Here is a 15,058-nt window from a genome sequence, read left to right as displayed (position 1 = left end):
ATGCTGGGCAAACAAATGGGTGTAGGAGCAACAGGAAATAAGCTGAAATCTGTCTGAAGTACAGAAAATCAGGAAAACAAACAGGAATTGAAGCAGTGAAACCGATCAAAACAACTAAAGAGAAACCAGATTCCTTGTTCTGCTTGCCCCCTCCCCCCATCTTCTTTTCTTTTTCTTCTTCTTTTAATCACCACAGTTGCGTTCTCTCTCTCTCTCTCTCTCTCTCTCTCTCTCTCTCTCTCTCTCTCTCTGTGTGTGTGTGTGTGTGTGTGTGTGTGTGTGTGTGTGTGTGTGTGTGTAAGCGTGCGCGTATGTGCCTGCATGGGTTTGGGGGGAGGGAGGGGATAGTGATATTACGATGACCAGTAAGAAATTAAAGACAAAATACAAGCATGTGGGAGCATGCTGTCTTCAAAACAGTATTGACGATTATGTTTGAATATGCTATAAAAACCAATCATTATGAACAACAGGAAATTCTCTTCCTCTATGCCCCACACTGTGTTGTGACAAAGTTAACTGCCATGTTTTCTTAGCCACATGGAAGGGGCCACATCCCAGCCAAGTCACAGTTGACAAGTGTTCGCCTAAGTGAGGGTAAAGGAGACCATGCAGCTTTGTTAGTGAGAAATGGGTAATGACTGCCACTCACTTCACTTTGACATGTGGATGCAGTGTTCTAGCATGGAGGTACTTATTAAATGGAAGTGAAAGTAACTGCGGAAACCCTGCACAACAGGACTTCGACTTAACTAATTGAAACTATTTTTTAATAGAAGGGCAACACATGGGAACAGACCTGAAACAAATGAAAGCTGAAACACGGACAGCAGGTGTTACCAGAGGAAATCCAAAGTCAGGGCAATGGCATTTCCAAATTGATAACTGAACACTATGCAGAAGAATAATCCAGTTCTTTTCTCATGACATTATTTGGTTGGAGTGTGAAAAGTATGTGCAACACATTGAAAAACTTATGATCTGCTGTAAATGACAGTAAACAAGTAAATACTGAAATCACTAACAACCACTGGTAGAAATAGAATGCCACATATGAAAACAGTATATCAGTATGAAATCTTCATACCTATGATCTAACTGAGAATGAACATAAGAGAATGTAGTGGGTAAATCATTTGTACCTGTAATTTAGAAGCAAGGATGCTTAGAATAAGATGAAAAATACTGTGAGGAGAACATTACCATTTCAATATTCTGCTACGTCTATGGTAAAAATAAATGAAGTTATAGACAGCACAACAGGAAATTTAAAGGATATAAGTTTAAGCATTAATGACATTCATTTATGAATAAAATAATTAGCAGTGCACTACACATAAATTTAATATTTTTTTACAGCTTTACGTATTAGTGCCAGTCTCTGTTTGTGTGCCTCTGTCACAGCCGTCCGCTTGTACGGACGAAGCTCTTCCATACCGAAACCTGGCTGCCACATGTTCCAGTCTCTCTCTGGAAAACATAATGATAAACGCACCAATAACATTCTGAGAATTTCACTGTAATGAACATTAAGCATATCTTTTGTGAAACAGCCTTGACTGTCATCACATATAGTTATGAGTACGACAAATTTCCTCTCCAATCTGGTGACTTCTAAACAATAATTTATTCCGCCATGGGATAATATGGTTATTTGCAGATACTAAGGTGTCCTTATAACAAAAAGAAATGTGAAAAAGGAACACATTGTGTAACATGGTTGCAAAGGTTTTAGATTGCATAAATAGACTACATATCTCTGAAAACATTAGGTTCCCAATGCTTTTTGTTCAGTATTCCAGTACAAATAAATATTACATGGCTCCCAGAAGCACATATTATGAATAATTCCCACCATAACTAAAAATAAAGTAGTATAGCATTGTAGGTCAGGGGTTTCTAAGGCGGTATGCTCAGCTGCCTGACAATGTTTTCGTTCTTCATGCATGTTGAATAGTAGATGTACATGTTGTGTTTAGGTAACCATAATGAGTGCATGTGGAGTTTTTGTGTTGTGGTAGTAGAAAAGGCACTCCTTACTGAGAAAAAAATACGGTAAATGGAAAATGATTGTCAATCTCGTACAGCTTTCAAAACGGACACACTGTCAAAATAGAGTAGTCCATTGCCCATCACCCACAGAACTTCTTTTGTGAGGATTCTTAAACATTTCCATTTTCAGTTCCTCATGCAACCAATTAGTCTTTGAGCAATGGTAAAAAGTTTATCATAACTCTCTTACATCCATCAACTGTCAATGGCCGTTTCATTTATGAGACAGGAGGCAGTATGTTTTCCTTGTCTATTACTTTAATTCAGTTTTTCCCCCCTACAATCAAAATACAAACAGCTTTTCTCAATTAGGACACGTCAACTAAGAAAGTCGTCTTAAATTCACTATAACCTTTCAGCCACCATTGCTTCTCAGTAGTCACTTTGGGATGCAAGTTAGTGATCATGCCATGTATCAAACAAATTTTATGAAAGTGTTCCTCTTGATGAATGATAATTCAAATAGGCCTGTACTATATGAATTATCTGAATGCAAGGTTATCTTTTGAAGTTAATTGCTCATATATGAAAGAATTTGTGAGAGTGACAAAGCAGCAAAGTCCAGTAAGCTTAAATCACACCCACAAAATAAAGAATCTGTGGAATGATATAGAACTACAAGTGTCAAAGTATTTTTAATAAAAAGATAAGAATGACTAAAATGAAACAATATCTGTATGGTAGAAGAATATAAAAGTATTAAAAAAGTAACTGTGAAAAAGTCTAAAAAAATTACCTAAATAGAGTTGAACATCCTTAACTTCAATTGTATTAGCTTTCCTATGTTTAGCTAACAGACATGCAGCTGTTACAGCTGATTCCACAAAATCATCTGCAATTTCAAGCAAGACATCTTCCACTTCTTCATCTAGTTGTTCATTGTGATCAAATTCTTTTACAAGGTCTTGCAAACGAGCCTTTGTGAGCACCTACAGAAGAAAGAAACAAACTGAGATGTTATAATGGTTTACCAGGGTATAAATTAGTAGTGACTGATGAACTCTGATACAATTAATGTGTTACCAATCTTCGGAATACATGTACACTTAACCAAACAGAACTGCAAAATCTTGTAAAATTACTGGTACAATTAGAGCAGCTTAGATGATATAAAAGACTTCTTTTATAACTTAATCCTAACTGAAAACATTCTTCACAACCCCTGTACCTAATAAGTTCCATAAATGAAAAATCAAAATTAAGAGTGACTGTGGAGAATATTTACAATATAAATTCACTCTCCAGTTACTGCATTAAGTTCACTACCCCTTTTTTTTTTTTTTAATATTTATTTCCTACTCATGAAAGCAGGGTGGGCTGTTGTAGAATTACATTCTTTTCAGTCACATATCTTCCCCTGTCCCCTGTCCCCTGTCCCAATTATGCGTGATGAAAAAAATCAAGTCAGTGAATAAGTGTCTTGGATCTGATGAAACTGAGAGCCATGGGCATTGCAAAAGGGAAAGGGGGGGGGGGAGGAGGAGGAGGGGGTTGGACTAGCACGCCTCAATGATACTGATAGCCAAACAATAGGTGCAACGAAAATGGAAGGCTATCTGTGGAGAAGTCAGACTAACTGTGTTTTCTGAAGAGGGGTAACCATCTTTTCAGTAGTTGCAGGGGCAACAGTGTGGATGAATGATTTATCCAGCCTTGCAACGCCACCCAATATGGCCTCACTGTGGTGATATTGTGAATGGCTGAAAGCGAAGGGGAACTATGGTAGTTATTTTGCCCAAGGGCTTGCAGCTTTACTGTATGGTTTAATGATGATAGCATCCTCTTGTCTAAAATATTTCAGAGGTGAAATATTTACCCATTTGGGATGTTGTCAGCACAAAAAACAAAACTGATATTCTATGGATATGAGCATGAAATGTTAGATCCCTTAATCAAGAAGGTAGGAAAAGGAAATGGACAAGTTGAAGTTATATATAGTGGGAATTAGTGAAATGTGGTGGCATGAAGAACAGCACTTCTGCTCAGGTGAGTACAGGGTTATAAATACAAAATCAAAGAGGAGAAATACAGGAGTAAGTTTATTAACAGAAAAGAAAATAGGAATGCTTATAAACTACTATGAACAGCATAGTGAATAAATTATTGTTACAGCCAAGATAGATACAAAGCCAACATCCATCACAGAAGTGTAAGTTATATGCCAACTACTACAGCTCTGCAGATGAAGATATTGAAAATATGTACAATGAGATAAAATAAATTACTCAGATTGTTAAGGGAGACAAGAATTTAATTGTGATGTGGGCTTAAAATCTATTATAGGAATAGGAACACACCCAGATAGATGAGAGCATTTTAGTGCCCACTTCCAGGACAGCGGGAGGGGGGGATGGGGACACACTGGCCCCAAACTGAATCCACCTCACGAATTAATGATGGGGGCTGATGTACCTGCCAGCCAAGATGTGATTTTCGGCAGTGTTTCATGTCCATTTATGTAAATCCCATGCTAGTTCCACCTCAGTTATGTGATGGGAGAACATCTTAAAAAAGATGTCACATTTGACTGTGATTCCTCCCCGAAAGGGGGGAGGAGAGCAATGGCTTTAAAACACCTTTGGGAGTGGCAACCCCACTGTAATAATAGCCTATCAACAGATATGGTTCTCTGCAAAACTGGAGAAGTACCACACCAGTCCTAACCCAGCATTGTCTGGATATAGGGCAATAGAATGGCTGGATGGAGTAGGAAAAGGAAGGGAAGGAAAAACACGCAAGATAAATTGGACTGGGAGAAAGGAACGAAAGGGGAAGCCATATGGTGGAATTTTGCACTGTGCTTAACTTAATCATTGCAAATACTTAGTTTAAGACTCTTGAAAGCAGGTTGTACACATGGAAGAGACCTGGAAACACCAGAAGTTTTTAGACTGATTTATATTATGGTAGGACTGAGAAAACTAAATTTTAAATTAACATTCCTAGAGACAGATGTGGAGTCTGACCATAATTTATTGTTTATGAACTGCTGATTAAAACTGGAGAAAGTGCAGTCAGATAGGAAATATATGTAGATGGGATGTGGATAAACTGAAAGAATCAGAGATGGTTGAGAGTTTCGAAGAGATCATTACACAATGATTGACTGAAACAAATCCTTGGATAATACATGATATTCTGAAGTAACTTATGAAAGGGGAAAATATAAAAATTGCAGCAAATGATGTTGGCAAAAGTGAATATAGATATCTTAAAAATAAGATAGACAGAAGAGGAAAAATGGCAAAGTTGGAATGGCTAGAAAAGAAATACAAGGCTGTACAAGCATGAGTGACTATGGCAAAGATAGATGCTATTTATAGCAAAATTACAGATACCTTTGGAGAAAAGAGAAGCAGCCACAAAAATACACTGACAGAAGAATATCGCAACACCAAGGAGGAGTTGTGTGACATAAATGAAAGTTTACAGTGTGTTTCTGCACTTGAATTGTGATGTCTATTCAAATTTCGCACTAGTCGCATAAGAGTGGCACTAGTATCGCCGCTATGAGGATGCAAATCAGGCTTGTTTTAAATACAAGCTGTAACAATTTTGAGCGTTAGTTACTTTTGAGATTGGACATTGTCAGTTGATGTTATACAAGAATGCCTTTAAAGATGCAGACACCATTATCAATCCCTCACAGAGTTCGAATGATGTCTAATAATAGGGCAACGAGAAGTTCCTTCTACGATGCTGCAGAAAGACTTGGCAGAAATGTAGCAACTGTACACGATTGCTGGCAGCAATGGTCATGAGTACATATGTTCGCAAGATGATTGGGCTCTGGATGGCCTTGTAGCACTGCCGACAGGTAAGACCGTATTGTTCAGCAAATGGCTCTAGTGAGTTATACTGCATCTGCAGCAGCAATCTGAGTAGCAGTTGATACCACAGTGACAAAACGAACTGTTAAAAATCACTTACTTTAAGAACAGCTCCAAGCCACATGCCCTGTAGTGTGCGTTCCACTGACCCCAAACCACCGCCACATTCGCGAAGTCAGTGGTGTTAAGCAAGAGCTCATAGGAGGGCAAGGTGGAGGTATGTTGTGTTTTCTGATGAAAGTTGGGTCTGCCTCGGTGCCAGTGATGCTGTGTGTTGGTTCCGAGGAGACCACCTGAGGGCCTGTAGCCAATCTGTGTGCTAGACACACTGTACCTACACCTAGAGTTTTTGTCTGATGTGCAATTTTATACAACAGCAGAAGCACTCTCTTAGTTATCCCATGCACTTTGACTGGAAAACTGTACATCACCCTAGTGATTTGACCAGCAGTGCTGCCATTCATGAAGAGCATTGCTGGTGTTGTTTCTCAATAGGATAATGCTTGCCCACATACTGATGTTGTAATCCAACATGATCTCATCGGAAAACCACTCCAGGGTCATCTACAAACAGAATTAACCAACTCTGTATTGACCTACCAAGTCCAACAGGCACAGAAGTCCATCCCACAAACTGTCATTCAACACCTGTACAACCAATGCAGGTCCATTTGCATGCTTGCATTCAACTTTCTGGCAGTTACACCGGTTACTAATGTACCAGCATTTCACATTTCCAATGGCTTATCTCAGACTTACTTTAACCTGTGATCCTGCAATGTTGGTCATTTAAATATGTTATACTGACAAATATATTCCCAAAGTTTCATTATTCTAATTATTTTTGGATGATGTGATTTTTTTCTGTCAGTGTATCAAGAGCTCAGATAGCAAGCCAGTTCTAAGCAAAGAGAGCTGAGGAAGTGAAAGAAGATGAGATGGAAGATATGATAATGTGGGAAGAATCTGACACAGGCAAAACAAGGTCCTAGGAGTAAACTACAATGTCTCTCAGCTATTGAGATTCTTGGAAAACCCACCATCACAAAACTATTCCACCTAGTGAGCAAGATAAATGAGATAAACAAAATACCCTTAGACTTAAATAAAGTAATAATTTCAATTCGAAAGAAGGCAAGTGCTGAGAGACTTGAATAGTACAGAACCATTGTTTAATAAAGCCATGGTTGCAAAGTACTGACACATGGTTGCAAAATACTGAAAAAAATTATTATTAGAATAATGGAAAGACTGAAAGAGGCTGACACTGGGGAAGATGGACTCTGGTTCCAGAGACACATTACAGAAAGGCAAGCCTGTATATATAGCATTTGTACATGTAGGCAAAGCATTCAACGATGTTGACTAGATTACACTCTCTGAGATTCTAAAGGAAGCAGGGAGAAAATAAACTGGGGGAAAGCTTATCTGCGACTTGTGGAGAAACCAGAGTACAGATTTAAGAGTTTAAGGACATGGAGGGGAAGCAATAGTTGAATAGGACAGAGACAGGGGTGTAACTTAAACTATTTAATCGGTACATTGAGCCAACAGTAAAGGAAACTAAGGAAAGGAGACAGTAAAATTAGTACACGAGGTTTGCTATTTGGACTTCTCTGTTTACCTATTCATTGGCTATGGCTCCATTTTTAAAGTGATTGCTGTTCTATAATTACTAGAATTATATGTTTCTTGAAAGGTGGTAAGTTTTCTTTCACTAGGCCACGACAGAAAATTACAACGCAGACAGCAAAATGAATCCTTATTCTAAATACATGTAGCATGTTATCAATAAATTGCTTCCTTTATATTTGTAAAGCCTGTGGTTACTAAATTAAAGGAATTTATAAGAAGGCTCTTGTTGATAAATTTTTTCTAATTACTTATGTTGATTGTCCTCTATTATCAAAGAAAAGATTGTTTTATGAAACAAGAGGAAACATGCATCACATATCAATTTATACAAAGAATTTTATGAACAGAATTTGTTAGGTAATTTTATGCCTCAGCAAATCATCAAAATATCAATGTAAAATGTGGAAAATAACAGCTAGTATGACAAACGAATCTCTGTTTTGTTACACACACACTTGAAAAGTCTATTATATCTGCTCAATAACTGGGGCACTTTTACAAATTACATAGAAAGTTATGTCTTAGTTAATATTCCAAAAAATTTATGCTACATTCCTTGGTGCAGTTATTTATTTTTCATCATAAACCTGTTCTTACATTTGTTTTGTGGGGTAAACCAATCAAATGTACATCTATCTTCATGTGATGGAATAAAGTGAATAGCCCACATGCTATTGCATTATCCTCAGCTCTCTCATCATGCATTATATTTGTTGTCACAATTGGACGTTTTCATAAACAATTTTTGCATATGACAGGTAGAATATTTCCTGATGTGAAGCCATGGCTGAATCCTTGGCCAGTCCTCGTGGAATATGAACTTCATCTGCAATGACCTGTCTATCAGTTATGGCAAATAAAAATTCTATTTAAGCACAGTGATAAAAGTCACATTTACGGTCAACCGATGTGAATAAAATGGCTCTTCATGCACCACATTTAGGAACTACAAAGAATGTTTGCACATAATGCAACATAAGAGCACAATATCCACTCAAAAATAAATGTAAATGACAAGCTTAAAATAAAGAAATCAAAATGCAGTTGATATGAGACCCAAAACGGCAACAAAAAATGTAAAATAAGTGAATGTAGTAACATACAGTAGGAAAATGGAAGCCAGTACCAATACTCTAAAATCTGTAACTGTAATGGTGTAAAACTCAAAATTTTTGTGGAGCAAGGTTATGATGGTCTTATAATGTCTACTCACTCACTCACTCACTCTCTCTCTCTCTCTCTCTCTCTCTCTCTCTCTCTCTCTCTCTCTCTCTCTCTCTCTCACACACACACACACACACACACACACACACACACACACACACACACACACACACACACCTTTGGCAAAGAGCAGTAACTCAAGCATACTACAAACATATTACTGATTGGAGACCAGTGTGGTCTGTCTTAGAAGTAACCTTCATTTCATCTAATCCATAAATTTATCACGGCAGATTCAGCAAATGCGAAGTCAACATTTGAAACTCTAAACAACTAAAACTAAACTCAGTGATCATGCCCTGAAGACCACACAAAGCTAGACAGTCACCAAGTCATCCTCTGTCATATGTAGTCATTCTGATGCAACACAGAGGGGCAGTTAGCACACTTCTCTCCTTACCTAACTCTAGCCACACAGAGATTTAATTACCTGTGAAACATCAACATGTAACTATTTTATTTTATGTGTTTTTCTGTCACTTTTTTTTACTTATTTTATAATGAAAATCTTTATTTCGATGAAGCGTGTCATTGTCACTATGAAGGGTACAGTCATTCAGTGTTTAAAAATAGTAGACTTTATATCTGTTTTTGGGCACTATAATTTGTTTTTGTTTTATTGGATCATTCAATTCAATTGATTACAATCATCTTCATGCTGATCTGTGTGTACAAACTGACATAAAAAATATTTCTCAATAGCCACGGCAATTTCCAAATAATCTATTTTGGTTTACTGCCCCATTAGGCTACACAGCATTGTTTCCCTAAGGTAGTCAGAACAACCTGATATACTTCTCATATAAAATGTAATGTTGCTGTGTTTCATGACTGAGGCAAATTGTAATGGAGGGACCAAAACACCAGCTCGGGCTAGTTTAGGTATTCATGAGACTGAATAGATACCTTGTTGAGGAGCTTTGTTTGTTCAGATCCAATGGCCAAAACAGAGAAATGAAAGTGAGAATACAGGTGATACTTTAACAGGAAGTGTACAATTTCAAGGTGACAATGATTGTAGAGATGATGACACATCTCACCTCTGTCCGAAAACAAATCACTATATGCAGTAAACTTTCCAATTTGACAACTTTATCCAATTATTTCATTTAACAAAGTTATTTTGAATAACCCATGACTGACTTTTCTTGCTTGTAACTACATGAAAGAAGTTCAAAGTGACTTTCACTAATGAGATAATAAGTTATTAAATACCATATCATAACATTACTGAAATGTAATTTACACTATTAACTTTTTACTGACGTAGCAGTAGCTTTTAAAGTTAGCACATCACACAATCAATTCTGAGAAACTGCGCCAAGTTGGCATTCTAGAAAAATTTATTTTTAATAGTCCGTTCAAACAAACTCTTAGTTCTTGACAGTGTTACAAAAAGGCTGGGACAATATATCACAACATTTCTGGTAATTTTAATAATAATTCCCAGCACAATGAACATACTGTCATGAGTAGGTGGTCATACAATGTTACAGACCAGGTGGTTATCTACTCCGTCTAACTGAAAGTGAATTTTGTACTGTAAGCACTATTTGACAGAAACAAGTTACCAGGAAGATATACAAAGGATGCTATAATATTTATTATTATTATCCATTATGTACATCCAACATCCTTTCTCTTGCCGCAAATCAAAGTGTAGTTACATAGAAGCTTGTCAAATGTCAGTACAGTTTTAGGGCAACACTAAAATGACATGACCAAAAAGTGGTCTTCCAGAATCAAAATTTCTGAAAACATTGCCCTAAAATGTTGTTTTACTTTGTTAGCTAAAATATTTCAAACCATTCTGAAACTCATTATGTGCCTGCAACTGGTCCAGTACAGAAGTAATCTTCCATGTGCAGTGCAACATTCTCAGTCTTTTTTGACACAGTACAGAAGTAGCTTTTGATATTTGTAAAAGCACTTTTCCACACACAATACTAATACTTTAAATATGGAAATCTATTATGATGTCAATTATTTACAAGGCCACTACTAAGTTTGAGAAAATATATCAGCTATGACTCTTGTAAGTTTCAAGCTGACTGTTCTCTAATCTGCCTCAATGTAATTTCCTCCATTAATAGTTCTCTAATCGTATTACTTACATGCCTACATTTCTGATAATACAAGGAAAAATACAGCCTATTCTAGAAACATTCGAAGTTAATTTCAATCCATTTTTATAATATTTCCAATGCAAAATGAACTTTTAAGACTTGGTTATAATAATCTCTTTACCATCTACTTGTGTTTCTAGTTAAAGGAGAAAATGTTTCATTGCAAACACCTTGCTTAAAGTTCTCTTCAACATGTTGTTTTTGGAAATGTGCAATCTTGTCCATTAATTTACTGTCAAGTATAACATCTTACACATACCAGAATCATAATTAACTACACTATCCCTGTATACGTTTTGGACAGTGTGCAAATATCGATCATTAGTTAATTTCAGAAAAATCAAATACGTAATTTTTGAGTTAACACAATACTTGCTCATAAATACATACGTACATCCATGTTTTGCATGAACACACACTTGTCCAGTCTGCAGCAAATAATAACAACGTTTAGTCTGCCAGTGACTGCTAGTCTGTTCATAGCGCACATGCTGTTTTAGTTGTTTTTGTTTTTTTTGTTTTCAAGACTTTGAATATGTCCTCTAATTTCACTATAATGAACATTGGCTGTGGTGGCTATATTTATAAGGAGGCTAACAAAACCCTAACCAAAGACTGGGGCTTGGAGACTTGTTATCAGTTACAATTTGAAGAAAATGTGTGTTTTAAAGTACTGGTCATTTAAACTACCTATTTAAATATTCCATGGATCATCATCTTATTAAGAGCAACCTGTAAACTTATTCACAAAACACATTTTTCTTCAATGTATATATATTGTTACGTGTTGCTCATTTATGTGACTTATTTACAGTGAAATGGCGATGCTGTTTTAAAATTGGAAATCACTATTAATGGTCAACTTCATTAGCAGGTAAATGTACTGTGGGACTGTTGTCAGTATCCTTAGTTGTTCATTGTTATCTACAGAGATTATGAAGATGCACATAATAGAGCCACACAATTTTATTCCAAATGGCAATGGTGGGGAACATCAACATACTTTAACATTTTCATCACCAAAATGGTAACTTATATGAAGAACTTAAGTAGTTTGAAATATCTTTATTAAAAGTACCCACTTTTTGTTTTATTTATTGTCTTTCCCTTGCACTCCACGTTACTGGCCAATTTAAATCCTGTTTTGTACTGAGTGAATTTTCTAAGTAAAGCAACAGTAGATTTACAGCAAGATGGTCTATAGGTCAAGTGAAAATATCTCACTTCAATCCTCATGTTAGTGCACACCTTAAGCATTGCATTACGGTGCTTCAGGCACCAGCAAAAACAGTTATTCCCAAATAACTTAGATTAAATGTTATTTGAACTAATAACATAGCATCCACAGTGTTTGTTTGTTTTTACAAATGAATATTAAAAGGCACTATCATAGTGAGTGTAATCAATGCCACTTCAATACCTGGCCCGATTCTTCTGTTGCAGGCGTCGTATTCTTTGTTTGTGTACCCAACTGAGGCATAATTACAGTATGTCGTGAAGGTGGCACTGTTGTCCTGGTTGGATTACTGGTGGAGGCTGCTCAAGAACAGTCACTTCCAGTGCCAATAACCAGCAGCACACTATCCACACTTGATAGTGCAGAAGTGCAACTTGCCAGTTAGCTTGTTATATCAACCTTGACAATAAAAGAAGTGTTGAGGTGACTTCAGTGTAAAAAGAATTAAATACCGAACGCACAAACTGTCTACAAATCATATTCAACATGTGACCAATTTTGTACATAAAATTTGTCTGACATGATTAAAATGTCTCCCCACCCCCTTGCACAATATTGCTTGTGCACAGGTATAATAAGGAATAATTACCATCCTCGTATTACGTTTATCACAAGAACCATGAAATCTCGTGCAATGGTCTTACAACGCTGCTACTACTACTACTACTACTACTACTACTGCTGCTAGACACTGACAGAGATTCAAAAACTTCCAATGAATTGGTTGCTTCTTCTGATAATAGAAACGTCAAGGAATTTGTCGTTAATGAATTTTTTGAGAAAATTATATAAATAGCGGCTTGGCATTCATCCAAAAATTCACAGTTGTTCACAATGTTTACAAACAGTGAATGCGTTATTCGTAAGTCTCCGAAAATTACTGCCCGAAAACAAGACAACCCCAACGACTTATCGCTTGCAATCTATTAACACTGTTCATTCCATATGAATATTTCACTGTCTGCACGGATTCGCGCACAAACACAGAAATCATGATAATCAAAAGAAACATTCTAGTTAAGATATCCGGATTCTTATATTGCAAAATATTATCTTCCAGTGTCATTTCATGATTAATTTTTTTGTACTGCTTCTATTTACATCTCACTCTTGTTAACGACCTGCTTTTTTTCCCACTAACAAACTCTCAGTAAACTGTCAAACGTTCGGTTGCGTCTGCATTTTAGGTCAAAACAGTTGAATTTCAAAATTAAAACATGTTCATTATAACATTATATATTTACCAGTGCACACACAAAATATTTTTCACGCAGAAACAAATATTTAAAGGATGGGCTCAATTAACACCACACAAAATTGACGGAACCGCTTGTCGAAGCTATGATCGCAGTTTCTAGTTCCTACTACTGCAGGGGGCAGCACAACAGCACCTTTGGCGAATAATTTCAAATATTGATCGACGTTGATTACTGTCAGCGTTTTTTATTTCGTGTATTTATCAAAAGTTAAGCTGCAGTATTTATGAGAATGTGTTACCTAATATAAATATGTGGACCTGCATTGTGTTTCCCGGAATATAACGCACAAAATATTGAATGGTATGCTAATGAGGTCGGCTGGTTAAATATGTCATCATTTGTGCATAATTTTTTTGCTACACTGTGAAAATAATTGGGGTATGTGATCAACTGTTATTAATCCTGGTTTACAAAACAGTGAACATCAGCGAAAGAGAATTCTCCCTGGTGTAAACGGTTCGTGAACGAGAGCGGACGGCATTCTCTCGTTTTCGCTCTGCATGCGCTGGTGTTCACTCGTGTTACGCTGACTGTCGGTCTTTTATTTTGCGAACCGTCAAGGGAAGTTCGCATCCTATCCACTTCTGGACCAACCGCAAGGCCGCACCGAGGGCATGACGAGATAGATCCCCACCACGGGCACTGGCACAGAGGGGGCGCAAAAACAGATCGAAAAAAACGTGAAAGAAAGACGGTGTAAGAATTAATCTGGAGAGGCACTGGACAGTCGGCTTCGCTGAGCTTGCAGTAGTGCCCATACGAATGTATCATTCGAATGCGCGTATCTGAGAAAACCGCAGCGAAGTGGAACACTTGTTGTAGATTAAATGCACCGTTAATTAGTGTTTTTTTTTTTGCATGTAATGGTTTCTCAGAACTTGGCATGTTGATAAGTACGATTCAGGGATTATTTCTTAACGTAACTGTTGAGAGACTGCAGTACTGTATTTAAGAACTGCACAGTCCCTTTCACTGTAATGAAATTGTTGTAGTCCAGTATCAGATAACTGCGAAACTTCTCACTATTCATTTATCTCAATTACGTCATATGACTAAAATGTTTTCATTTCAGTAGCCATATTTTGGCAAATATCGTTCCCTACCAATACTACCGGAGCAGTGCCAGGTTTCTTTCGTTTTGCTGTAACAAGAAGCATGACACGCGCATGTATTCTCGACAGAAGCCAATAGGCGCTGACAGAATAGGGTGCTGAGGCTTTGTTGTCGTCGCACGTGACGCTGTCGGGCCGGCATATCAGGTCGTCAGCAGCCACCTCCACTCGATTCTCTTTCCTCCATTAACGTCATTCGTCCGTTTTGTTTGTCAGAAGTCAGATAATAGCTGGTACGGAAGTTTCACCCTCTCTGTTCTGATGAGATATCGTCTTTCAATTGTTTACAGTTTTGATAGCATTTTTAATTCTGAAATGAACGGAAGTCATCAAGTCATCGCTGCTTTTATTTTTAATTCAACACAAACATTTCCAATTACAAATAATGGAGTAACGTCTCCGTTTTCAAGTATTGCAGTCAAAACATAACTGACGCAGTACTATCATCATTATCTCTGAACTACAGCATTTGAAGCCACGTTTTGCAATAAGCAAATTAATGATTGGGACATTTTGCAAAAGATTTAAATCACGTATAGCTCGACCAAGCGAAGCGTGTGTCTGGAGCGTCAACGGTACGGCC

The 15,058-nt window shown here is 37.1% G+C and overlaps 1 protein-coding gene across 2 annotated transcripts; it reads right to left on the bottom strand.

The window, feature by feature from the left end:
• Positions 1-209: 209 nt before the first annotated feature.
• LOC124556490 (transcription initiation factor TFIID subunit 12) lies at positions 210-13,489 on the bottom strand. Of its 2 annotated transcripts, none has more exons than XM_047130447.1 (4): positions 13,349-13,489; positions 12,288-12,503; positions 2,789-2,981; positions 210-1,470 (listed from the first exon to the last, which is right to left on the bottom strand). In XM_047130447.1, exons 2-4 carry the CDS (start codon positions 12,345-12,347, stop codon positions 1,343-1,345), a joined length of 381 nt encoding a protein of 126 aa, XP_046986403.1. In that variant the 5' UTR covers positions 12,348-12,503; positions 13,349-13,489; the 3' UTR covers positions 210-1,342. The 2 variants fall into 2 exon arrangements, with proteins under 2 accessions (XP_046986403.1, XP_046986402.1); XM_047130446.1 differs by lacking the exon at positions 12,288-12,503 and adding an exon at positions 8,115-8,343 and having other exon boundaries at positions 13,349-13,478.
• Positions 13,490-15,058: the final 1,569 nt, after the last annotated feature.

This window comes from Schistocerca americana, chromosome X, assembly GCF_021461395.2.
Source record: "Schistocerca americana isolate TAMUIC-IGC-003095 chromosome X, iqSchAmer2.1, whole genome shotgun sequence".
Classification (NCBI taxonomy): Eukaryota; Metazoa; Arthropoda; class Insecta; order Orthoptera; family Acrididae; genus Schistocerca; species Schistocerca americana.
Note: the sequence above shows the minus strand (reverse complement) of the source record. Positions and strands in the feature narration are given on the sequence as shown.